This window comes from Crocodylus porosus, unplaced genomic scaffold (genome assembly GCF_001723895.1).
Source record: "Crocodylus porosus isolate Cpor-Errol unplaced genomic scaffold, CroPor_comp1, whole genome shotgun sequence".
Taxonomy (NCBI): Eukaryota; Metazoa; Chordata; order Crocodylia; family Crocodylidae; genus Crocodylus; species Crocodylus porosus.
In genome coordinates, this window is record NW_017728942.1 from 8,801,924 (window position 1) to 8,828,333 (window position 26,410).

The following is a 26,410-nucleotide window of genomic DNA, read 5'->3' on the forward strand; positions in this document are numbered from 1 at the left end:
CTAATTCCCTTCTGTTTCCTGTCCTTAGGGATCTCCTGGCCCTCCAGGTCCTCCAGGTATTCCAGGCGCCGTTGGCCTGCAGGTAACATCTACCTTTCCAGCCCAATCAGTAGCGTTGCACCTGCGATAGTCACCCCGGCTTGTGGTGTGAAACTGGGCTGTCTGCGGTGGGTTTTTTCTGCTGCCTTCGCAGCTCTGAGCTAGACAGCTCTGGGTTCAAGTCCTAGTGACCTTTACTCATGTAAGCACTAGCGTATGAGGCTGTGCCGAGACCCTGCTCTGATGATAGTTGAGGTCAATGGGAAGGCTCCCACTGATTTCACTGGGCTTGATTTGGCCCCTCAGCACTGCCATCCATGCCTGGAAACGCTGACGTGAGACCTACTGTCTGCCCCATCTCTGTCCCCCAGTTGCAGCTGGAAAGCCACGGCACATACCTGGGTGCAGTCTCTGAGTGCTGTCCCCTGCGGGAGGTCCCTGAGCGTGAGAGCAGGATCTGGCCTTATGAGAATCCCACTTGTGTTGGCTCGTCACTGCTTACCAGGGGTTTTTTGGGGTGTTTTTAGCTTCTTCACCATTGAGCAGGGGGCTGAACGAGATGTGACCTCCTGCGGTCCCTTCCACCCTCATTCTCTGTGACTCTGTTTTCACAAGTGGTTGTAACTGAGGGCTTTTCTATTCCAGGGGCCGAGAGGGTTAAGGGGCCTCGCAGGGCCAGTGGGTCCGGCTGGGGACAGGGTAAGTAATGAGCACCTCCTCCAGATGTTCCCCCTTGTTAAATCCATGCAGCGGGCAGTGTTAGGGGAGCACCAAGGAGCACCAGAGGGGAGGGCACCCCCTCCATACAGGGCACCCCGAGTGAAATCTGTGGCACTCCCAGCATTCAGGACATGCTCCAAACAGAGGGGCCAAGCAGATGCCCTGCCAGGAGAGGGAGATGGTAATGAGCTTTGCAGAGGGCTCAGCCATTTGACATGATGCCACTTGCGTCTTCTTCCAAGCAAAAGCTGAAGGACCATTGGAAGGACACGGCATTTCCCTATAGCTTCTGGTGCTGTACAGTCCAGGCTTTCACCGTCAACTTCATCACAGGATTAGGCCCTTACTGAGCAGTACAGCTATCTAGTCCCAAGGCTATCGACTTGGGGGCTAAACAGTGGAGCCTTTCTGTAGGGACAGATGCACCACCAAGGCTATGAGTGCTCTGAGTTTGTCAAGGAGAGGATGGCAAAGAACCTATCTGGGTTTCATCCTCTATGCCGTGAAGCATTTGGTCCTTTTCAGCTTCATGCCTGCTTGCTCGCCTTGTCAGTAAGTCAGCAAGGGATGCGGTTCGGCGTCTAGTCTAGGAAAGCTCTGATGGCGTATTTTAACAAGGTCTTGCTGTTTTCAGGGAGATATTGGTTTCCGGGGGCCACCAGGAGTGCCAGGACCTCCAGGGAAAGCTGTACGTATCCATCTCACACCCTGCAGTCCTGTCCCACGGTGTCATTTTTGAACCTTTAATGTTTGTTCTCGCCATGCCAGGGGCCAGTGTGGGATCGTAGGACTCGAAGGGAACCCCTGAGTCATCACCCCTAGTGCCATACTGCTGCCACAGCTACATCACACAATCCCTAGTGGGAACTACTCCAATATTGCCCCGGAAATATTGCACGCGCACCGCATCATCTTATCACTTGCAAAGCCAGATGTGTGCACACTGACACTTCCTAATGGCCCGCCTAGTCCCTGACTGAGAGCGCTCCCATCTTTCACTTGATCACCTTAGCTCCTTCTCTCCCCTCCACAAAGAGCTGCATCCTCTTCTGTGTCCTAGGTTTCAGTTTCTTCTCCCCACCACGCACACGCCCTAATTCTACCTTAAAAAGGTCAGTGCCCTCCTATAGTTCACCCTTCTCTGCCTCACTTGATATGGGCAGAAACTCGGGAAGGGAAGGGGAAGTTTGCTGCATTGCCCACAGGCAGATGTTCTGCTCAGGAAGAGGAAGTTGTAGAGAAAGTGCTGTGGATGCTATTCTGTGGTCCCCGGCCCCACAGCTCTAAAACAGACTTAGGTCCCAGCCTAGAAGATGGGCTATGATATTTTGCTCTACGGCTAAGGTGCGATTCACTCCCTTTGCATGAATCCTGGGTGATGGAACGTGTGCACAAGATCCATCATGCACTTGCTGGGGTATAGGATGCACCCAGCATATAACATTGGGCCCTTAATAAACTGTCCAATTGTCAGTCCCTATTGTGGGATATAAGCTCAATGGAGTCACGGATTGTGAACCCCATAAACACTCTCGCCACTTTTCTCTACCTTGCCCCCAAACCTCTGCACTATGGCTCCTGTGTCATTTGTACCTTGCATGGTGGATGCAGGGGCCCTGGATACCAAGTCCTCAATGCCCACTACTGTGGTCAGCTTCCCACAGCCCTCGGTGCAATGGATGGCATTCACCCTGAGCAAACAGGCGTATCATTACTGCAGCCAGGCTCCCGGACATGCCTGCTGAAATCTGCCCTGCTCTATTTATTTAACAAAGTACTTCCAAGGCGTTAAGGATGAGAGGGAGTCCCTGCCCTGCGGGATTGTTATCAGAGCCTCAAGTGCCATACATCCATATGTAAGGCATTGCAGAGTGTAACTGAGGACCCACAGCAGCCTTTAATGTGCATCCTTCAACCCCGACAGTGCCAATTCCAGAGAGCGGCTCTTAGGAAAGGGGGTGGGGGAGAGTCTCATGCTCTAGAAATGTCAGGCTGTCTCATCGAGCCAGAGATGGTTAATGGTTTTTCTTTGGTCATTACAGGGAGACCGAGGAGTAAGAGGGCCTCAAGGATTTCGAGGGCCTAAAGGGGATACCGTAAGTGCAATAAAACACTCCTTTTACTAAAAACACTGACTGGCCATTGGAAGGGTTTGTTAATAGTGTAGTGGGAGCTCAGCTGGTCTGTCTTAGTGGCTGGTCTGGTGCAAAGAAGGCTTCTCCAGGTGGAGAGTCTTTGTGTCTCTGGAGAAGAGGCAGTAATGGACAGGAGTGCCAATTAGCCTGTCCTCATGCCACATCACCCAGCCAGCCCTGGTGCCATGTGGACACAATCATGCACCAGCTAGTTAAGGAAGCAACCTGCCAGAAGCAGTGCAGGGTACTAGAGGATGCTGCTGCAGAGCACAATATATCTATCATAGACATGCGTGGCTTTTGTGTCCTTTGGCAAATTATCAAATGTGTCTGTATTTCAGTTTCCCCATTAGTGAAATGGGAGAATGATCCCTACTGGGGATCAATGAATTGATACCATTGGAGATGCGCAAAGCAATCACAGTATTTAAGATAAGCAAGAAGAGAGGCCTCAGGAAGGGCGCTGTGATACCCAATAGCTTGTCCGTGTCTGTGCCAACCATACAGGTAGTCCCAAAAAAGATATCACCCACAAGTATTCTTGCCTCTTGCCATACCTCCTGGACTACCACAGCAGTTGGGAGCAAACTGCCCTGGATTAGCTTTCACTTGCCATGGGATAGGAGTGGACACATGAAGCAGTTACTGCAGAGTGGAAGATATCTGATAGGTCCCACCTGACCCCAACTTTTAACTCAGTATAATTTGTTCATCTCTCCACACCTAAGATCCTTAAAAGCAATGGCAGGACTAAATTTAGAGGCTGCATTTGAAAATATAATTCTTGTTAAGTAATTTAAGCTAAAGTGTCGGCCTTCCTTTGGAAAAGGGGATGTGCCCACTTGTAGGCATTGGACGACTGAACAAGCAGTGCTTAAATGCTTCTACAAAAGCCTCCATCCTTGCAGCTTAATTCAACTTGTATCAAAATCACTGGGAATATATATATACCCAGTGACTTCTGTCTGTGTTGGGTCAAGCTGCTAGTGCTGAGTAATGATGAGCACGCTACAGCTTTTGTAGATCTGATGCTCCAGGGGAGCTAGTCATGCATCTCTAGACAAGTTAAGGTCAAACACATCCTGAGTCAAGCCAGCCCCTGGGGTTTGCACATCGCTGTAGTTTACTGCTCTGCTCTGGGGCTGTTCCTCCTGATACCTTCAGTACTGGGTCATATGTTACTTGTTTGTTTCCAGGGTAGACCTGGTCCAAAGGGAACGTCAGGAACCCAGGGACCCATAGGAGACCCTGTAAGTCAACCTTTAACAGTACAAGTCTCTCGGTTACCTTCTTCATGCCATGACTGTACAGGTAATGATAGGAGAGATGCCCTCCATTCCTGTTTCGACATGGTTTCTGCACCAAGATAGATATTATCTTGCACCTGCACCTTACCTGCAGGTAACCTACACCTCAGCCCATCGCTGCAACCCTTCTAGGCCATATCCTGGTTCTGTTGCAAGCAATGGCAGATCTCTGTCCAGCTTCAGTGAGACTGAAATTTGGCCTCTTATAGCTGCGGAGTGGGGGAGCAGGGGGGGGAGTGCTTGTCCACCAACTCCCTGAAAGCATTGAAGTCAGCCTAGTCTGACCATCCACTTACACCTATGCTTTCAAGTAAAAAAAGCAGATATAGGGTCAGCTATGGCAGAAGTTTATGCCTTCATTTAAGGGCTATGCAATTTAAATTGTCATTCTTAAAGCATTTTAATAAAATAGCTTTTTTATTGCTTCCTTTATCAAATTTGAAATGTCACCATCAGTTATCTGAAATTCAGTTTTAACTGAAAAATTTGTAAGATCTGTTTTCCCGCAAGTAAGATCTGGATTGAACTTCTATGCTCTGGAACTTATATTTTTGTTAAGACTACATGGTGCAGACTAGTCTATGGAAAATTGATGGAACCTTAAACCAGTATTGGGTTCTGAGGAACCAATAAAAGGGATTTCATAATTCATTCCTGAAATATTGATCCATCCTTATGTGTTTTGGGACCTTTGTGTTGTGCTTTGTCACATGCTTATTCTGCATTGCATGTGTTTTCAGGGTATACCTGGGAAAGATGGTCGAGATGGAAGTCTCGGACTCGATGGTGAGAAGGTTTGTAAAATCCTACTTAAACACCATGCACAGAAAAACTTTGGTTGCTTTCATAAGCTTGTTGCTCTGCTCAAAAAAGAGCAGATTTTGCAAGGTTTTGGTTCAAGGTGAGCTTTTTCTGTGGTGTTACTAAGTATAGTATAGAATAAAGTTATTCAGAAGGATCATTCCTTGTCCCCATGATATAAAATAAATAGGCAAATACAAATCCTTTCACTCTAACCACTTTTGGGGAAAGTAATATTAAGTGTTATGGTGCCAATTTAGGATTCAGATTTTTAAAGGAGGGCATGACATGACTGAGGATCCAGAGAAAAGTGGACATCTTGACTTGGGGGAAATAAAGTGAGATCCTTCAAAGTAGAAAGCTGTGAATGGGAATTTGAAGCTCCTAAATGAGTTGGACACCCATTGATGGTCCAGGTGAGTTGGGTACCTAGCCAGCTGCTTTTGAAGTCTGAGGCTTTGTGTGCAAACAGGCACTGTCTTGTACAATCACCCTTTTTGCATCTTTAATTGCCCACTCATTTGCACCCACATTTTATGCAGACACAATAAATGCATGTGTTTTTGCAGGCATGCTTCTGTTGACATTAGTCCTGGCATGTTTGAGAAGTGCCTTACTGATCATTTAATACTCCTTTGATACTCCTTTGTAACGGCATTGATTTCAGCTGAGTGGGGGATATTTTTCCCCATTGATTTATACTCAGGTGTCTCACTTTAAAATTAGGCCCTAAATCAAAAGCTTCAGTGAGTAATTTTAGACCTGAATCTGATCTCACAAATAGTCATACAAATCTGAAACAACTGAGTGAAGCTGAACTAAAGTGAAACAGGAGACTCCAGTCCAAAGTGTCCAACCTTACAGACTGACCTCAAATTTCTGAAGGTTTGGAGTGACTTTCAGTATAGTGATAGAATAAAAGAAGACTGGGGGCTTTTTTTCCCCAGCAGGAGTTACCGCAGCTCCGAGTGGATTCAAAATCAAAATGATACGTGCTCCTCTCGATTCTATAAATCATGAGGAAGGACAAATCCTGCTCCAAACACACCTGTTTCCTAATAGTATCAACTTACTTCCTACATTAGACTGTCTCTCTTGACCTGTTGATCTCCGCAGGGTGATACTGCCCGCATGGGAGTGCCTGGGGAGAAGGGGCCAAATGGACTTCCCGTGAGTATTGCAGCGTCACTGCCATAAAGGAGGTGACTGAGCTGGGGAACAAGAGATCTGGTGTTTCCCACCTGGTCTCTGAAGGCATTGCAAAGGTTTAAGGCACTGGGTAATATTATCTTCCCATAACACCAAGGGAGAACAATAACAGTGTGTCTCGACACAGTTCATCATACAGACTGGAAACACATTTGGGATGTATTAGCTGGGGAGAGGCAGATATCCTGGTAAGGAGTTGGGTCCAAAAGCTTTGGCCTGCATTCATAAAAACCCCCCCCTAAAATAAAGAGGAAAATGTTAGGAGTATCATTAGGTACTTATCTGTGGACTGGGATTAGCTCTTGGGATGATGAATGAAACAGTAATTTTCCCCATCATTTGCAGACTGGAAAGTGTCTGTAATAGAAATGCCTTTATGTCTGCTACAGCTTTATGCAAATTGGGCCCCCACCTATGTTGAATGAGACAGGAAGCAGTGAATGTTATTCTGTGCCAGATCTAGGTATTCTGACTTCAAATTTCGTTTTGGTTTTTTTATTCCAGGGATTACCTGGAAAAGCAGGTATCAAAGGCCCAAAGGGTGAGCCAGTAAGTGAATGTTATTCATGATTAGTTTTGCCTGGGAAAATGCTAACTGGGTCACCCTAGTGCACTGCAACTTTAGGCTCCCATCCTGCAACACCAACAGTGCCAGAGCGGTCTCCTTGAAATCTGTGCACTTGCATGAGTGCTTGCAAGAGTCAGGGCTTGCATTTCTTCTTGCACCTGATGTGTCTGGATCACCTCTTGAGCAATCACCCAAATGCAGCGGGCATCCTCCTGGCTTGACTTGAGCTTCTGTTTCAGCTATTCCTCAAAAGACATTTTAAAGATCTTTGAGGAAATGCAAAAGTAGGTGAATCTCCAGGGATTTAACATGAAGGTAAATACCCAAGAAAGGGAGCACGGGCACGTTTAGCTGTGTGCAGATGCCACAAGACAGATGGTCCCTTGGATTGAATTCAAAGGACCCCAAAAGAGCCTAATGGTGACTTCTCTGCTGCCAAAGTCCCGTACTAAGGCAGATCCCCCTCAGTGTGTATAACATGATGCTCCAAGGGAATCTATACTGAGAATCCCTTCAAGATAAACTACTGCACAGCTTTATGCAGCGCGTGTCGCCCTGCCCCTGGAGTCACCAGGCTGGCCCTCAGCAACGTTAGATGAAGGGGGGTTTCAAACAGCCTATTAAAAGGTGCTTGTCTTGTCTGTTCCTTCCTTTCAATCTTCTATCTCAGCATTTGCCTCTTCATAATTTCATGGATACCAGGGTTACTAGTCCTCATGCTTCAGGGTACCTGTTGATCACTGGCTAGGCCAGGAGGAAATGTCTTTAGCCAGCGTGTGGTTTGATATAATGTACTGCAGGTCCCGGCATGTGGGCTAAAGCATGACTCTTCTGCAGAGGTCTACATTAGCTGGAGTCTTCTCTTTATAGTTTTCAAATGTGCTTTGTTATCCCCCCCCAGTAAGACTTTAATTTCATCCTCTCTTTCCATCTGCTTCCTTGAGAAATGACAGAAATGACTGTGGAGTTGTGTCCTTGCTGAGTGTTTGTGTCCCCTCCTACAGGGTAGCCCTGGAGAAATGGGAGAGGCGGGTCCGTCTGGCGAGCCAGGTATCCCTGTACGTATCTCATCAATTTTCTTGGATATCACAACCTCCGTGAATGCTTTTTAAATGACAGCACTGAGCTTCAGCTCACACGCTGCTTCTCTGGAGCAGCAGAGCTTGGAGTATCTGTAATAAGCACTTGTGTCGGTGGAAATCTTTGCTGTGATGTGACTGTTCTCTGGGCAGCGTGATGTGGGTCACAGGTCTACAGCAATGACCATGTACAAATACCACCTGCCGTACTGCAATGGGAAGAAGCAGGCCACGCTAGGGCAGGTGCATGGCTTAGTGATCAGCACATGGGACTGGGACTCTGGAGACCTGCTGGGGGCTTTTAGGCACAGCATGCACCTGTCTGTGCCTCAGTTTTCCTAGCTGTACACAGCAGTGGGCTCCTTAGTAAAGGGTTCTGAGATCTGCTTCCCAGTCAACAGCTAAGTCTTGCTGTTGTTTAAAGGTCAATGAACATGAAAGGTAAGCCAAGTGTGATATGAGTGCAGCCTCTGTGCAGTGGGGCACGTCTACACAAGACACTAAATGCGCAGTAGACAAATTCTACTATGCATTAGCACGGCCTGGCAAACACCACGCTAACACGCTAATGCACAGCTGAATTAGTTTACTGCACATTAGCATCACAAAAAAACCTGTGCACTGAACAGTAGCACCAAGTGCTGTGCATTCAGTTAGTCCCTGTTATTACAGATACTAAACTTAAGGCGCTGTAACCACGGTGCATTAATGAACATGTAGATGCATCCACGGTGTTGCGGTGGGGTTGGGAAGGCTGGAGTTGATGCCGAAGAACAGCACAATGACTTTCTGGTGGTGTTGACAGGGTGATCCCGGCATCCCCGGAGAGAGAGGCGAGTCTGGACCGCGAGGATCATCTGTAAGTAGGACGCTACTGCTTGAAAGTATTGTGTGGCCTGAAAACCCAGCCCTGTGATCAGAGGTGACATCCAGCTAAGCCAGAAAGCAGTGTGCCCTGCTGCTGTAGCATGGATGGCAGAGAATTTAATCTACTGGAGGTGGGCCCGATTCTGCTGTCTCCATTGCCTTCCACTACATGGAAGCAGCTTGAACCATCAGCACTTTCTAGATAACAAGAGACATTTCCCCCACTCCTTTCCTCAATATGACTGACCCTTAAGCCACTCCTAGCACGCTAAGCAGGAAATCTTTCCTTTGACGTGCTGTTCTCCCTGTCCTTGTAGAAAATACTGAGAGCAAACCCTGGAACTGTACAGATCCCCTGGTGTAGTGACAGGCTCGATATTGTGAACCCCTGTGTCAAAAGATTGGCATATATGCTCCTTGCCCTCACTGTTATCCCCATTTGGCCACACTGTGATGCAGAGCCAGGTTGGGCTGGTTGTTTCGGAGCAAGCTGCATTTAGGGTATTTGTTTGCATCATAACATTTGCCAAAGAAGCAAATGTCAGTGTGAGCCGCCATGAAATGACACTGCAGATGCTTCCACCGCTGTAACCCCTTGGTCACCCCGCTCCATCCCCTGCCAACTATTACCCGATAAACCAAGGAATTGTTACAGTTTCTGGTTAAAAGCATCTCCAGTCCACAGCAGTATTCCTCCTATCCATTCTCATCATTATCTCAGAGAACAGGGAATAAAGAGCCATGTACACAGTGATGCAGAGGGAATCCAAAAGTAATTAAATAGCTGCCCACCAGGTCCGAGCATCATACGGTAAAATAAAGAACAGATTTTGTTCACAATATGAAACCATCCGTTTTCCTGCTGTACCCAACGAGTGCTATGAGGGTTGTGGCTGGACCCATCCTTCCAGGGTTTTTTATCTCATTTTGAAATCGGGAAGCCTACAGTCAGTCTACCATGATTTCTGCAGTGTGCCGCTTGGAAGAATTGAGCAGTCCAATGATTTATTGTTCTGAATGACTTTGTTCAGTAGATATCTGCAGAGGGGGAAATAAACCTTAGAAATTAAAAAAAAACCAAACAAACCCCAAAAACATTGTTTTAGGTCCTCAGGATTTCATAGTAAGACAGGCGTAAAGAAGACAGTAGGTCAAATCTCATCTCAGGCCTTGTCTCTGCTAGAAAAGTCAAGTGGGTTAATGAGGTTAATCCTTCAATTTACCACGGGATCAAAGCGTTCATGTGGGCTACTGGTACACGGTAATGCCCTGTCCCCTTTTACACTGTGTGTCCACATCCTTAAGAGCTGATCAAATTAAACTCGTGCAAATGCTGAAGGTAGGTGTGCCAGTAGCTTAAGCCGTTCTGGTTAATTTGTGTCAGTAAATTCCCAACTGAAATGAAATGGTTTTAAGCAAGGGTCACAGTGGTATAAGTGTGTCAGTAAGAGGGTTTTACCTGCTGTTGCGGTTCAGTGGTAGAAATCTTGCCCGCTATGCGGGCGACCCAGGTTTGATTCCTCAATGTGCATATAGCTATTCAGGAGCTCAATGTCTTGACCTCACTTGGCCTTTGGATTCCCTCAAACAGCTAAAGAGGGGGTGATGGATCTGGGCAGCCTCCATGCTCCTGCCTAGGTGTATGCATCAAATCTCCTGGTGACCTCTTACGCATGCGCCATGATCCAGAAGGATTGATGGTTCTCTACAATCGGGGGTTTTTGCTGATAACTATGATCCTGAGTAACTCTATCGGCTTCAGTGCCATTATTCCAGGTACTTAATAGCCATCAGAATTAAAAGCATTAGCAGGAAATAATTTCCAGCTCAACACTTTATTTAGTAAAGCATCGTTCACAAAACAGTTGGGAGGGCAAGTAACAGAGTTATATGGAAAAGCCAGAAAATGAAAGCGGAGAGAAAACATCTCATGGAGGTAGTTGCGTGGCTGAGTGACCCTGGCACTGGTTTGCTTAACTAGGTGTTATTCCAGTTCATATCTGCTCCTTATTCTGCTTCATATCTGCTCCCTTTAAAAAATGAAGTATTAATTGTACTTAGGAGCCCTGCAGAGCTGACTCGGGCAAGGGAGGTGGCACTGGATTCCAGTGTAAGTCTCGTATCTGCACCGGACTCTTTCTTATTGTTGCTGCTCCATGAATCAGTAAAACACAACCGGGCATTCAGATGCCAAAGTGAGGATGCAAGCCTGGCAGGTAGAAACATGGATTGTTTTTATTTTATTTTATTTTATTTTGTTGTGAAGTGAGTTAACATGACTTGAAATCGCTGAGTAACTGCAGACATGGCTGCCCTGCAGTCCCAACAGCTGCCGCTCATGGCAGCACGTCATCCAAGACACGACCTTCACTCTCTCTGCCTCGGTTGTGTAATGGAAGAGAAGTGTTATTGTCAGATGGCTGCTTTATCCTCCCATTCATTTTATCTTGAGAAATACAGACTGAATCGCCATGTGCCTGAATTGGGAAAGCCGTTATTCAGAAAGTGATGCTAGACTACTGAAATGAAAAACAACTTGCAGCCAACGTGAACTTTATGTTCTCCGGGGCTGTAGTGAAGAAGATGATGTACCCAAATTTAAGCACGTGAATATTTCTACTGACTACAACCTGGGTGCCTGTTGGCTAAAACAGGCCCATGTTCACACAACCCCTTGTTGGTTCCAGTAGGATTACTCATGTGCTTAAAGTCTGGCTTGCACCCATGCTCTTGCCACAGTCTGGGACTAAGACTAGTTCTCCACCCCGCCAGCATAGCTCTCATTTAAATGCAGTTGCTGCTTATATAATGTTAGTGTGCAACTATGACTTGTATACTATGTGCTCAAGGTGGGGAAAAAAAATCATTGCTTGACCTCTAGCACATGTAACCATGGGCTGGGTTGCTTTAAGGGTGTCTTGCTACCTAAGCAAACAGCAATATTTGGACAAGCACATGGTGCACAGGTTGAGCTAAGGCAGTGGTTTTCAACCTGTGGTTCATGGGCACCTGGGGGTCCACAGATTATGTCTAAGGGGTCCACAAAAGGTGACAGCGATCAATCAAAGGTGTGCGAATACTCACACTGACCATTCAAAGGTGGTCCGCACCGCCGTTCAAAATTTTTAGGGGTCTGCAAATGAAACAAGCTTGAAAGCCACTGAGCCTAGGGGCTTTCAGAAATTTGAGTTCAGTGGCTTGTGGGTCTGAGTCTCCCTTTCTAAAGGGACTTCTCAACAGTCGGGATGTCTCAGGCTCCACAGCCAGGAGCCCTTTTGGGAGCCCTGCGCAAAGCTTTGGTTTCAGGGCCCTACTGCGATGTTGCCCTGCTAGCTTGTAAATCCGTGGCAGGGCCCTGAAGCGCCCAAGTTACTTTGAACATGGGACTTAGGCTCCTTAGTCACTTCAGGGCTTTTGAAATGTTGCCCAAGGTTTAGGTGTGTGGCTTTTCCTCAGGGGACTATATCAGAGGCTCTTGAAAGGAAACGATCATTTTCTACCAGTCTTGTTAAAACACTGGGAGCAAACAGGAAACGGTTGCAGGTGCCGATTGTGCCATTTGCATGTACGTTGCGGCAGGGGGTGCAATGGCCAGGCTGTCACGTGCAAACGCAACCCCCGTGACAGCTGCATGTGAGCATTTCACAGGGCTGGCTGCACTCCACGGACCTCATCCTACCTGCCTTTCAGAGGGGCTGCACAAGGCCCCCAGCCCCTTTCTTTGAAAGCTGGCAGTGGATTTTCAAAACCCCAGCCCGCACAGCCTGTTTCTATAACTGCCAGTTTTCTGCCTAACTTCATCTGACAACTCAGAGTTGAAAAACAGTTCAGTGACTCAATTAACTTCCTTCCCCTGCATACAATTATGCCCACATGATGAAGTTGTTTTGGAGTTCAAAGCAACTCCATCTACTGTTTCTTCTCCCTGAAACCCCTCCTTCCCAGCTAGAACAGGGCAGGGCCAGCAAAGGCCTTCAGCTGCAAAAGGGGGGAGTGGGCTGGGAATTGAGAGTGTTGCAAAAGCATTTATCTTTGGCATCCAATTTTCCCCTGACTTTGAATGATCTCTTGAACAGCGACTGCCAGAGAATAAAAATAACAACTGTTGAAATGCATATTTTTAAGATCTGATCCGCTACACTTAAGCAATTCAGAAATCTCCAGGGGAGATGCATTCATCCCAAAAGCACCATTTAGGTGGTTGTGAGTGGTGGGAACCCACCTCGTTTCAGTGGGTTTAATCGCATGCTTAAACGCCTTGTTGAACCGGAGTCTGAGCAGACCGTGTTGAGGATGAATGGCAGGGCTGTGTTGGATGAGACCGGCGATGACAAGGGTGTATGCGGAAAGCATCCATAGCACTTACCTCATACTTATCCCTAGGCATGGCCACTAGTCTCTTGCATTATTAATGAGCCTAAGCATTAAATACAACAGAAATAATCGTTGTCATTCCGGGTGACAACAGAGAGATCAAATAAGCAGTGCCATAACAGCTGTTCAGCCTCGAGGCTGGTGGGAAGCCTGCTCTGGAGTATGGGTTTTGCAGGCTTCCTCCTCATTAGAACAAAACCAATTTAACTGTATTCATGACTTCATTGGGCTTGAACGATCTTTCTTAACGATTCTTATTCTTCTCTTTTGCAGGGAGCACTTGGCCTTCAAGGCCCAATGGGAGTCCCAGGTGTCAGAGGCTTTCAGGTCAGTCAACTAGCAATTAAGGTAGTTTAATACACATCCTGTTAACAAGAGGCTGGTGTTTTCCCTGAAAGCCTCTGGGAAGGATAATTGGGGGGTAGTGACAAATTAGGACATAAACAGATTTCATTTAATCAGGATCCAGTTGCACCCTCAGTAATACGAGACAATAGCAAAAGAACAAGAGCAGCCAATAAGCCTGTTGTGCTGCCTGTAGCAAGTGAAGCCACATTCATAGACATAGACATAGGCATTAGGCATTAGACATTAGGGCTGGAAGGGACCTTGGAAGATCATCATCTAACAAATAAAGAGGGAAGCTGCCTGACTACAGCTTATCCTTTACCTGAACAGTCCCAGCCCCACTGTCTTAAGTGTCCTTTCCCCTTTGTGACCCTGGGACCTTTTTTTACCCCTAAGGAAGTAGGATGCAACCACTGCCCAAAACTTCACTCAGACTGGGGGCACAGTCCAAACTTGCCCTGGCATTACTATGTCCTCCAGGGGCATGATGAGGTGTGCAACCTGGGCTGGAAGTCAACGTCGTACTGGCAAAGTGCCTGGGCTGGAATCAGCTTCTCTGGCAAAAGCCCCGTGTTGCTGGATTGAAGTTCGGTTGCTTCCTGAAGCCCAGGCTTGGGGTCCATTGCTTCTAACGACATGGCTTTGTCTAGTTTGGATAAGCAGCATCTGTAATGAATGGGCTGAGGACCTCCGCGATGCTTCCTGCAGGAGGTAGGGCCGTAGAGACAGTGCAGGGCAAGCAAGAATAATAAGCAGCTGGAAGAAGATGAGCTGTGCTGGGATCGGGGGCAGAGAGCAGGCTGATAGCCTTGCTTGGAAGAAGGGAGAAGAAAAAAGAGACTCAGCATTCGCGACTCTGCTCAGTAAAATGAACCAGGGCTGTTAAAAGCTGCGCGGGATCTCGTGACTGTGAGATGTCTGCCTTTTTTGTTCCCTCCAGGGACCCAAAGGTGCCAGCGGGGAACCCGGACTTCCTGGCCCGACTGGGATCCGTGGCGAGTCTGGTGAGAGGGTAAGGAAAGAAATCTCCCAAGGGGCCATGTATGTGCCGGGTTTGCATCTGAAGCACAGGCTGCAGTCCCAGCTTTGCCTTTGGGTGCATCGAAGTGAAGCCTGGATCCAGATCCTGGAATCTGTGACTTGTCTGAGCAAGGCTGGAGGAGCTCTGCTGAATGTCGTATCATACAAAATGTAGACAAATGAAAACTAAGGAGTGCAGGAGGTGCCACACACACCCCTGCCCCATCGCTGCAGAGGGGCAGGGCCAAGAATCGGTTCTTACGGCTGTTGCTGCGGGTGTTGAGATCAGTTGTTGGATGGCTCTGCTCCATGCCCGGCACTGAATGGACATAGATCGAAAAGGCCGGGCTTGTCCCAAGCAGTTTCTCATCTGTATCTACGAGGTGGATACAGACAGGCGGGGGGCAGTTATGCATAGCATATACCTGATTCACCAAGCCATTAAGTCGTCCCCATCCCAAGGCACTGCCCCTGTTACTGCCCCCCACCTTTTCACTGGTCTTCCCCAACCTTAGAAATCCATAGTTGCTTCCCCTAGGATGAGAGAACAAGGGACTTTCCTATTTGGCAAGTATTCTCCACTCTGGGTGCTGTGCCAGTCCTTACGGGGATGCTCGGGGTCTGTCGGCAGCATGCCCCTGCCTCTGCTGAGGTTAACGCAGAGACGCATAGATTTCCCTGCACTGCAAACGGTGCAGTAAACCCCTCTGGCTGCAGAGCGGGATTTCACCTTTTGCGGGTGTGGAGCCATTGCCCTCATACTGGACGACAGCACAGCGACACCGCCGGTGCAGCAGTCGCACCAGCTCACGTGCTTTGGCTGGCAGACAGCGGAGCACGAGCAGCTGGCTTGGCAGGGATGCCAGAAACTCTGAGAGCCTGATTTTCCACCTGGCCTCCTGCTTTGCACTTTGCAGCCTGGGTTTTATGCCTGTAAGTGATTGTCGCTGCTGCAGTGGGCAAGCCCAATCCTTAGAGGCTGAGCTCACTGACCTGCATGGATACGGGTCACTGGCCTACCTCCGTTTTACCCCCTGCAACTGCAGCTCACGGCAAGGAATTGGGGGCTCAGCAACCAGGCCCGAGTACCCCTGGGGTCCCAGGCATTGGGGATTCAGTGTGCTGTCTGGTCCTTTTGCCTGGGCTGCTGCAGGGCTGTTTCTTGCCTGGTGTTTTATGCTAAAATGAAGAGTGTTGCAGGGTGGGCAGTGTGTCTAGCATTGGGCTCTGATTGCTAGCCCCTCACCGTGAACAGTCCCGCACTAGGGCTGAGCCCTGCCCTGGCAGCACTGCATTGCAGAAAGCCTCTCAGACCGCGCCACTGGGGAGGGAGGTGCACTCCTCTCTCGTGCGGGTGTCTCAGAGGATTTGTGGTCCAGTGGTTAGAGCTTGGCTGGAGATCTTGGCTGGCATCCATGCTCTAGCACTGGGGGATCCTGAGCAAATTAGGGTCTCTGTGCCTTAGATTTTGACCCAGAAGATGGGGTAAAACAACAGAGCCCTGCTCGCAGGAGCAGTGTCAGGATAAAGACAGGGAAGCTGGCCAAGTGCTCAGATGCTACGAAGCAGGGACCTCGAGCGTGAGGACCCCGGACATGGCAGCAGTTCTCCAGTCATAGGGAGCCTTCCCATTGAGGCTTCACTTGCCTGCAAACCCAAACCGCAGCTGTAGGCTTGTGAGAGCCGGCTTCTGCAGGGAGGGTCCCGCAAGCCAGGCTTTCACTGTGTGTGTTTGGTTTACATAAAAATGCCCGACTGAAGGATTTAGAGCAGGAAAAAAGGGGTGGGAAACATGAGCCGGTGAGTGTTTCCACTGCTCCACCCAAGTCCCTTGAAGCCCAGCTCTGTTGAGACTGGAGGGCTCGTTTCAGAGCACTCTCCGGACCGGGCTGCAGCCAGGCGGACCGTGGCATCGATAGTCTTCTACACAGATTTCACTGACGTGCAGGACGCCTAGTGTGCAGGAGAGCTGCATTTTGACTGACTCGGTGATTGAGATGTTTGTTTAGGGGTTTTTTCCCTCCTTTTTGACATTTTTCTCATTATTTCCCCTCCTTCCCTTTAAAAAATGGAACCTTTCTGGGCTCTGGATGGCCAGAATTTAAGGAGAAATCCATTTGTTTGATGTCAAGGGCTTTCTTCCCATTTGGAAGAAGCCAGCATTGGCTGTTGAGGGGCTGCAGGAAACAGTGGCCGGGTGTTAAGTCCAGTCTCTGTGTAAACAGCCTCCCGGGTGTACCAGGGCTTGCACAATGGGCTTTCTGTGCACGGCCAGGAGGAGCCTTGGGTTAAGTCAGGTTACACAGCGCGCTTTTCAGTTGCAGACACTGTGCGTCTACGAGCTAGCACAGTGACGATGTTATAGAGCCAGCGTGTACTGCACGGCTGCAGACTGATGCCGCAAGGGAAAGGTATGCGCCGAGAGAAGGATGCCCCTTAAAACTAAATCCCCATATCAAGAAGCAAACAGAGAACAAGGTGCTGTCAAAAAGTGTAGCAAGTCCCTCGACTCCTGCTCCCATCAAATGAGGTAGGAGCTGTGTGGATCTACTTGCTTTTCCTTGGATCACCTGGGTTTTATCTTGGGGCAGGGGGTCCCAGCCGCCAGGACATCGGGTCAAGACATGGAAAGATTGTTAGCTACAAAACCTAAGGTTTCAAGATGGGAAAGTCCAGGGGAACTGAGAGCCCTCATCCCACTGTCATTTCTGGGCCAGTCCTAATTGTGTCTTGAAAAATCCCGGCTCCCCACATGCAACCAGTGGTTCCCAAATGTAAATGTTGATTGCTAGGTCAGAAAACCCCAGAGCATTAGCAGCCATGTCGGGCTGACTACAGGAGATTGGCCCAACGCTATGGCGCTAGACCATAGTTTCTCAACCTGTGGTACGTGTGCCCTTGGGGGTAAGCGAGACACAGGCAGGGGGTACGCGGGTACTCCAACGCTTTCTCTTTCTCACCCTCTTTTCCCCTTTTTCTCTCTTGCCCTCTTTTCCTATGGCAACTATGGCAAAAGATTTGGTGCACCATGCATTGCGTGGCACTTTAAATTCCCTGGTAATAATTTGTCGTGTTGTGCTTCGCACGGCACTGGGTTCAGCCCTCCTAGCTTTGGCCCGCATCACCTCTAGCCCAGGTACATACTCGAATTGTGCACCCCTGGTGTAAAAGGTGGCAGCCCGACCCACGCCACATCAAACATCTGTCATATGACAGCCTTATATACACAGCTCTTCTTCCAACATATGGCACACATTAGTCTGTAAATATTAAATCCTCTGGAAAATTGAGTTTTGGGGTACTTATTAAATTTTTCAGAAGTTAGGGGGTACTTGCTACTTAAAAGGTTGAGAAGCACTGCACTAGACTGCCCATGCAGCCAGGTATAACTAAATCCCTAATTTGCACATCGCCTTGCTGTAGTTCTGGTCATCGTTATGATTTCAGTTATATACTGAATTAACTCTCTATGTGCACAACTACTATGACTGCCATTAGGAAGGACCATAGTTTGGGGAGTGGAACATACTGCCCCTCTCTTTGTTGGTGCCCAAGGGTGAAATGAGGAGCCCTAGTCTCTATAACCTGAATTAAAAAGCCAAACTCTGTAGCCGGCAGCTCCAATATCCTTTATTGCAGAAGGCAATGTGTATGCAAGCACACTACTGAAAATCTGGCTCCCTGGGTCGTGTCTCCCTGACGGACTCGCACAGACCTCCTGGCTTATAGGATGGATATAGTTATATTGCACCAGTGTTTTGGCCAGCTGCAACTGCCACATCACTTTTGACTGACCCAAGGTGTGAATGAATTTTTCTGCATGGAAACTTATGCCTACCCCTGGGATTTAACAGCCACTGCCTTGCTATTTCACAGGCTTGCAGCTGCATGCCTCCAGAAATGCAAAGTAACATATTAGCAAGTGCATTATTCTTGTGTGGAAAATACAGAAGCTTCAGGGTAGTGTACCATGACCTATACGATGATGCTACAGTTATACCTGGGAGCCACGTGGTGTTTTTCTATTTGCATCGGTTAGGGTGAGTTCACAAAAATATTTACCATAAGAATTTCCTTTAGGATCGAATTCCTAATTATAACCCTGAAGGTGCACACGTACTAGTTCGATGTCCTCCGTCTACAGCAATGTATCTGCATGTTTGATTATTACAAGGTACTTTGAATTGGGGAAGAAAATGCCTTAACAGAGCCAGGCAAACATGAAAACTGCCAGTGAATATGGAGCTGGTTGCTCTCAGATGCTATTCTTGTCACTCCTGCTCCTACTGCCGGGAGTCGTTTTGTGATGAACCAAACGTTTCAGAATCCAAATGCATCAGGTCAATCATTTCTCTGAAGAAGCAGTCAGTCCTCAGGGGACAGTCTCCAGAGACTGGGCTATTTCTTATGCCATAAACTGTCGTGGGGCCCTGGGACTATCTAGTCTGAAGGAGCAGACTAGGCCTAAAGGAAGAATCCTGCCTTTGCTACGGCTGCATTTAAAAAGAAGGTTATAAATGCCTGGATTGCTTTCTGCATTTCCAGGATGTCTGGTCTGGTTTGCAGGGAAAATCATTTTAAGAGAAATTTGAGCTTTTAATAATCTGCAGCCCTTTCCTTCAGTGAAACGGCGTGCACTGACTCGGCGTCTGCGCTCTTCTCTCATGCTGTTTTCCTGGAACCATTTTGAGGTCCAGTTATGCAAAAATGACACATTTCCAACAGCTATCACAATTAATGCTCCTGCTCCAGGTGTGTCATTGCTGCATCCACCCAGCATGACAGACAAGACTGAGGTCCTCCAAACCTGAATTAGTTCTTGGCTCTGTCGAACGAATCAACAGTCACAGGCCAAGGGCTTGAAGTGTCTGGTTTTGTTTTCTGTGAGTCCCAAATAGGTGTGGTTGTTCATGAAATGCCTAAATTACACCTGGCTGCAAAACTGCAGCTCCTTGGTTCATCACCTAAAATCCGTGCATGTCTCTGGACATCCGGCCTCATCGGGTACCAGACCAAGTGTGTCCTCCTCACCCAGTCCCCAGGCTGTGTTTCTCTGTGGATGCCAAAGCCGGGAACAGCCAACCCGAAACCCTTATGAAAAATGATAGTTTGGCAAGGATCCTGTATCCTGAACATCAGCCTGCCCTAGCACATAACCCATTCTCCTACTTTATATTATGATGACGATGATGAAAAATATGAGGATATTTTACCTGCCCCTTGGAGAAGACTTCCTTGCCTTGAGGTGAGTGAGGAAGTTGAAATTTGTAAGCCTGATGTGAATTGAAATAAATGCACTCATGTTAGCTATGTTCAGGGAACCGAGCAGGACAGCAGAAAACAACCATCTCATGTGGATTAGGCCAGCACCGTACCTGGACTTCTGGTGGCCCCAGGTGAACTTTTAGTATTGGGCCCCCCTTCACTAGAGATAATGATAATAATAATGGGACAACAGAAGAAATGTTGTGGGCCCCCTTTCTGTCTGGTGCCCAGTTCCCCTGTGCCTGTGTCCAGCCTTGGATTAGGCCATGTGGTGACCGCAATGAAAAAATGGAGGGGAGCATCTGACCCCCCTTCCTGGAGGTTATATTTTACGTTGGCTGGATGGAGCAACTCTGGGGGAGTTGGCTTGGGGCCTTCTTGCGATTTAGTTGTAGCCTAGCTGTTCAGCAAGAAATGCAAACCCTGCTCATTATGGGTCTGGCCATCGAGCAAACCGAACACTAACATCACTTGTTCCTTCTAAGTAGCACGAGGTCCGATTCCTGTCCAGCCTCCCTCCTCTCTGCTGGCAACGGCAGACGTAGTTCCTGACCTCTTGCTGCGCAGTGAGCGAGCACCTGGCTGCGCTAAACGGTTTATAACGGCGCCGCGTTCATCCACCCTCTCTTGCTTTGTTCCCAGGGTGCTACAGGAGTTTCTGGCCCCAAAGGGAACCAGGTGAGTCAAGACTTTGAATTGGACTTTTTTTCTGGTTGCTTTCACACTGAAGTCAGGTTGCAGCTCTCCTGTCTAGCTTGATCGCAGCATCGCCAGCTAAAATTTAGCAAGCTAGGCAGTCGATGCAGACGATGATTTTTTTTTTTCCTTCCAATTTATTTTCTGTGCGCGTTGTATTTTTTTTTAAAGAAATGCGGAGATGTTCTATGTAAAATGTGATGCCCTTGATACTTGTCTTCCAATCATCATACCTAGCAACATCGAACGCACTCAAGACCAAATCCCCTTTGGTGAACGTATGCAAGTAGATGTGTTAACAGGTAGGATTTGAAGACTAACAGACAAGGAGCACTTAGTCTTTAGTAAATTTTTGCTGCTTAACTTCTGTATTTGGTTTAATTCAATGGATGATCTGCCGAGCCAACTGGTGGCAAGTATACAACGATGATGTACAGTGGTGGAGCCCTTACCTCTGCAGGAAGCAGCATGCTGTATACCCAACAAGCGTCTATATGGTTTCAAATCACAGTTCCCACTTCTAGCCACCTCCTTGTTACTTTTGGAAAGCAGGCGTGCTCTAAGCTCAACAGGTTCTGGGAAATGTAAATCTTAACTGCATGTCTAAGCCTTTATAGGCAACATAAGGCTGCTTATTACCCGCAGGAAATGCGTGCTGCTGTGAGCAGTGTCTGGAAGGTGTACATTATCCTGCACGCGTGGGCAAGCAGCTCGAACGGCGCTGCGCCCTTATGTCGTCTCTCGCTATCTATGAATTACAAGCTCCCTCTGTCGGTTCAGTGGGAAACAGGCTATCCTAATGGCTCAGCATCGCTGTACAGAGCCAGTCACCGAGCAACTCTCGGGAGGCCTGTGCCCTCTTAATGAGCTCGACTCTGAAATCAAATGGCTGCATAATAATTAGCCACCAGGTTTCCCATATTTTGGTACTCGCCCTAGGGATAGGCCCAGAGCTCTTGCCCATGGAGGTGTCGGTTTTAGTAAAGTTTAGGATTTGTAGGTTTAGCTTAAAGGCTTGTGCGAAGTGCCCTCAAGGACTTTGTTTCAGAGGCCAACCTGGGGCAGATCCTCCTTTGGAGAAGGAGGTTATTTTTTCCCAACTAACAGACTTGACAGGGAATCATCTACGTGGGTTGCAGAGATATCTGCTGCCATTGCCTCCAAGCTGGTCTGCAGTAGTTTGCAGGGACCTTGAACAGGGGAAGCTCTTAGTAAAGTTTTGCCACAGCTTTGGTGTTGCGAAGCACACTTGGTGATGTACAACAGCTGTTTTCTAAGCAAAAAATCCTCCCACTGTTGTTGTGACCCTGAAAGGCTCTGGATGCTCTTGACTCCCACCGGGAGTTGGGGGTATTCAGGATGCACAGGTCTGTCTGGGTGCCCAGGAAGTAAACTCCCCCTGGAAAGTAAAGCATGTGATGGTGAATCACTGTATTATGCACCCACTGGCAAGGTTCCTGGTGTACTAACAATGTCGATTCCTTCCCAGGGCTTTGCAGGAGCGGATGGCCTGCCCGGTGACAAAGGAGAACTGGTAGGCATCATTTAAATCCAAGGGAACCAAGTCACCAAAGAGCTGGACCCAGAGGTGCAGGAAGCCAGCTGCATGCACTACTCCCATTAGCTTTTTCCTCAGTGCCCCTTAGCGTGTCAGGTTTAGCACCTCTGAAGGGGCCAGCTTCATGCCTGTAGACTGAGTCCAGCTGTAATATGTGAGAATACAAGAAAAATCGCTCTAGTTTTCCCAGCAAGGCTAAAGGGAGCCATCCTTTGCAAGTGCTGTCTACCCCAGCACCCCTGTGCCTGCACTCATAGGAGCTATGCCCCTGCTTTGGCACCAAGGGAGATGGCATCCCTGAGTAGGTAAGCCAGCACTGCTCTAAAGGCCAGGGTGCTCCCCATAGCAGAGCAGGCTTGTGTGACTTAAAAGGACACGTAACAGAGTGAGCCTTTCTCTTCTCCGGGTCCTTTGGCTTCTTTGGGCTGCGCCCCTGCTCGAAGAAGTATTGTGTGCATTGCTGGAGCACCCTAAGGTATCACTCAGAAACCCCATGCAGAAGTAAGTGCTGCTCCCAGGAGCTTCGTTAGGTCGATTGATCTGTCCATCGATATCTGTCTTTGTTCCTGTTGCATGTTCTTTCAAATATCCCCATTTTCCTCCTATTCTTCATAGGGTCCTTTTGGTCCCCCAGGGCAAAAAGGAGAGGTACGTAGCAGCTGGTGCAGGCTCTGAGCCACAAATGTTAATGCAATAAGTGTGTTTATCCCAGTGGCTTCTGGCTATTTGGGGTTATACAGTACCACGGGGGGTGGTTTCCTTTTCGGTATTATACTGTACCATGGGTGGTGATTGCCTCTTTGGGTTATACAGTCCCATGGGTGGTTTATTCTTTTATTCGGGACTCTGAGTCTTTAATATATAATTGAGCCTTTCATATATAATATATTTTGAGTTCCATGGTTTCATGCACATGTTGAGGCCAGTCCCTAAGGGGCTACTTCTGCTCTGTGCATAAATCCCATGGTGGAGTATAGCAAGGCAGGCTGAGTCACTTTGCACCCTGCACCCCATCCACAAGGCCCTCTGCACATGCTTAGCTTTAAGCACAAGTAGTCCAGTTGAGAACTGTTTTAAAAAAACCCAGTGTCACATATTAAGTTGGGGAGGCAAAAAGTAGTTAATCAAAATTCTCAGGAAGGAAACTTCCTGCTTCCCAGCCCTCCTTGATGGGAGGGAAATGTGGCCCTAGGAAGAATAAGATGAGCAGCAACCTCTTTAATTGCCATCACAGTGATGCACCAGGAAAGGCTAGAACATTTAGGCCTCTGTGCTTGAAGTCTAAGTCCCTGTCCACACCGAAGTGGGAAGTAAGTTGGCATGAACCCTAGGAGCTCTGACGTGGTTTTGTGGAGCTGCGTTGTTCAGAGAACCACCTTATCCACGCTACCCCTGTGTGCACTGGTTGCGTCCTGGGAATGGTTTACACTGCTGTTGCTGCTTGCATTGCTTCCACTGCAACCTGGGCACGATCTGTAAAACGTCTGTCACAGTCAGGATCTACATGCACACCGGCAGGGACTGCAGAAGGACGCATGCAGTCAGGACAGCTGCTCTAGCAGCAACAGGGAGAATGCAGTAGCAGGCAGGAAGGCTTAGTAGCAAAGTACCAGGGGGGAGTAACACTATGCCCAGCCTCCTCTTTTATACCTGCTTTTTTTCCCCACCCTTTAGGCAGGCGAAAGAGGGGAGCTGGGTCCTAAAGGTATTCAAGGACCCAATGGGACTGCTGGCGTGCCAGGGATCCCAGGCCATCCAGGACCTATAGGCCACCAGGGAGAGCAAGGTGTCCCTGGCATCATAGGAAAACACGGCCCTCCCGTGAGTACTGCTGTTCTCCGAGCGCGGACCGGCGTCGGGTGGGAATGGCTGGGTCACCGGCAGCAGCAGAGTCCTGCATTTCCAACCCAGGGAGGTTCTGCTTAGAATATGCCTGCAAAGCAGGTTTTTGTCCCCTTGTCCACAGCTGGCCATGCCTTGTAGTACTGAAAGTGTCCGTACTCATGCTAGTTGCTATGAAGCAAGTCAAGCTAATGGGCCAAGAAGAGAAGTCCCCCTAGTCACAACCCCTAAAAAGGAAATCCTCAGTGAAAGAAATGGATGAAAGTGCCAGGTTTAGGAAGAAATGCCATGTTTTTTTCCCATCTGGGTAGCTTATTCAAATGTAGTGTAAGCTATTGGGGACATCAGACCGGAAGGGTGCATGGAGTCTATGGGCAATGGGGGGTGAAGTTACTGTCAGAAACCATGTGAAAATATAGCTTGTTCTCTCAGTACATTCCCAGTGGGCAGGGTCTACATCACCAGATTGATCCCTGCTAAGTGGCTCCATCAGAAGGGCCAAGGAAGGACGGGTGCAGGGGGGTTGAACTATCCCTAGAGGAGGTTGCAGCTGAGCATGGGGCAAGCATGCATTGTCACTACGCAGGTTGCATGTCTTTTGTGAACAGGGATAGGCCGTCTCCTTCTCAGGTGCAGAAAATACAGAAATAAATGAACATTGCAAATGTAAAAGATAAGAAAGAAAACAGGAGACCGGTCTGTCTCCCACAAGGATAACACAGTGTTGTTTAACTCGCAGTTGGTGAGTGTCCTCCGTGGTGTTGTAGTGCGTTAGTGGTCTCCTCTGATCAGCAAAGGTGGCTCACTGGATTTTAACATGTAGACACCATCAACCAAGTTTAAAGCTGTCTTTAGCTGGGACTTAATTTGCAGGCATCAACAACTGCCCAGAATAATTTAACATCATCAAGCAAGCTTCTAACTTTGCATTTGCGTTAATCGCATGTGTGCGTACAAACATGCATCGGTAGCCGTGCACCTATCGACTTGGCAAGACCAGTTGGTTTGTTTGTACAAGAACACAGTTTGCAAGGATAGAAGGAAAAGTAGCTTCCCAGGACTTGCCTCTTTGGGGATTAGTCCATTCTGGGGATGACACATCAGTGGCTGATGTACCATACTGAGCTACGTCAGTATGATGATACATCTGGTTTCTTTGGAATGAGATGAGATAAGTGATAGTGCTAGGAAAGTGAGTTAATACAAGTCAAGTCAGTACCTGGAAAAAGCAAATTGACTCCTGGTTGGATTAAATGATTTTATTACTCAAATTAATCGGGGGGGGAAGTTGTTTGTTTTTCAAAGATCAAGTTTCCCATTCCTGTCAAGGTCAAAAACCCACAACTTAAATATATGCCCTGAAATATTAATGCTACCCTGATAGCTTGTGGCGAGAGAAACAATTCTTTCTTCTCCATAAAAGCTCCTCTGTTTTATGCCGGTGCTCACTTGGACATGTGTTTTGAGCCCTGAGACAAGTAGCATAATGATTATCAATAACATGATTTGTGTGTAAGACAGGATTATTTCGTTAACTCCAGGGAAAAGAAGCCAGCGAGCAACATATAAGAGAGCTCTGTTCGGAAATGATAAGCGGTGAGTGCCACCGGGAGGTGGCTGAACTTTAGTTACTCCATCAAAGCTTGAGGGTGCTTTATAGTTAGCGAGCAGTTGTTGCTACTTATTTCAGTGGCGATTGCTCTAATCTGAGCTGTGCAGATTCCACTGCCCGGGGATCTGTGTTAGTGGTCGTGCAGCATCGCGTGGCGCGCTTACCTTCATTTGCTCACGTGGCCCTACAGCCCTGTTCTCTGATGCCAAGCCCCGTGGGATTTGAGTCTCGATAGCACAACAACATATTGCTCCACATAAGCTGGTTTCATGTCTCTTCCCAATGTTTTTGCACAGTACAGCTGGGCCGTAATTCACTGTGGTGACAGCTAACACCAGTGACTCTGTTTCAATGACTTTACTATCAATTTCCATTCAACTTGGTTCCCGCATTATTGAGAGTGTTTTATTATAACAGAAACAATTGGTGGGTGTTACTGGGACAGATTCCAGCCTCAGCTAGGCACGTGTAGCTCCTGTTGGAGCAGGCCGGCATTGTGTGCATGCACCTCTGAGAGCCGTAGTTCTGCCCGTGCCGTGCAATCAGGGTTTTTGCACTGGGGGAAACTCAAAGCCTGCACTTTCTCCTTTTATGAGCTGCACTTGCTCCCACGTATCACACAGCTGAAAGGCTGCAGTCTCCAGGCATCACACCAAGCAAGAGTTAACCTAGTTTTCATTCTGTTATCACTCTTCTCTTCCAGAACAAATCGCACAGTTAGCTGCTAACCTGAGAAAGCCTTTGGCTCCTGGGATGATGGGTCGGCCTGGCCCTGCCGGTCCCCCAGGTCCTCCTGGGTCAACAGGAAATGTTGGTCATCCTGGTGCTCGTGGTCCGCCCGGATTTAGAGGGCCAACGGGCGAACTCGGGGATCCTGGACCAAGGGGTAAGATGCAGCACCCAATCTTGTGCCCACCAAGGAAATGGCAAGCCTCCTCCTAGCTTCACTGTTGCAAAAGCCGGTCCTCAG

At 48.1% G+C, this 26,410-nt stretch overlaps 1 protein-coding gene across 1 annotated transcript in view; it reads left to right on the forward strand.

Annotated features, from left to right (window-relative positions):
- The window catches only part of COL9A3 (collagen type IX alpha 3 chain), a 61,873-nt gene that overhangs the window by 31,620 nt on the left and 3,843 nt on the right, over positions 1-26,410 (forward strand). Inside the window, exons 13-30 of the mRNA XM_019548235.1 lie at positions 29-82; positions 685-738; positions 1,394-1,447; positions 2,802-2,855; positions 4,091-4,144; positions 4,942-4,995; positions 6,119-6,172; positions 6,716-6,760; positions 7,784-7,837; positions 8,664-8,717; positions 13,373-13,426; positions 14,388-14,459; positions 20,375-20,410; positions 21,918-21,962; positions 22,602-22,634; positions 23,661-23,807; positions 25,370-25,424; positions 26,144-26,326. Of these exons, the coding sequence (XP_019403780.1) occupies positions 29-82; positions 685-738; positions 1,394-1,447; positions 2,802-2,855; positions 4,091-4,144; positions 4,942-4,995; positions 6,119-6,172; positions 6,716-6,760; positions 7,784-7,837; positions 8,664-8,717; positions 13,373-13,426; positions 14,388-14,459; positions 20,375-20,410; positions 21,918-21,962; positions 22,602-22,634; positions 23,661-23,807; positions 25,370-25,424; positions 26,144-26,326 (1,156 nt within the window). The remainder of the gene's footprint in view (positions 1-28; positions 83-684; positions 739-1,393; positions 1,448-2,801; positions 2,856-4,090; positions 4,145-4,941; positions 4,996-6,118; positions 6,173-6,715; positions 6,761-7,783; positions 7,838-8,663; positions 8,718-13,372; positions 13,427-14,387; positions 14,460-20,374; positions 20,411-21,917; positions 21,963-22,601; positions 22,635-23,660; positions 23,808-25,369; positions 25,425-26,143; positions 26,327-26,410) is intronic.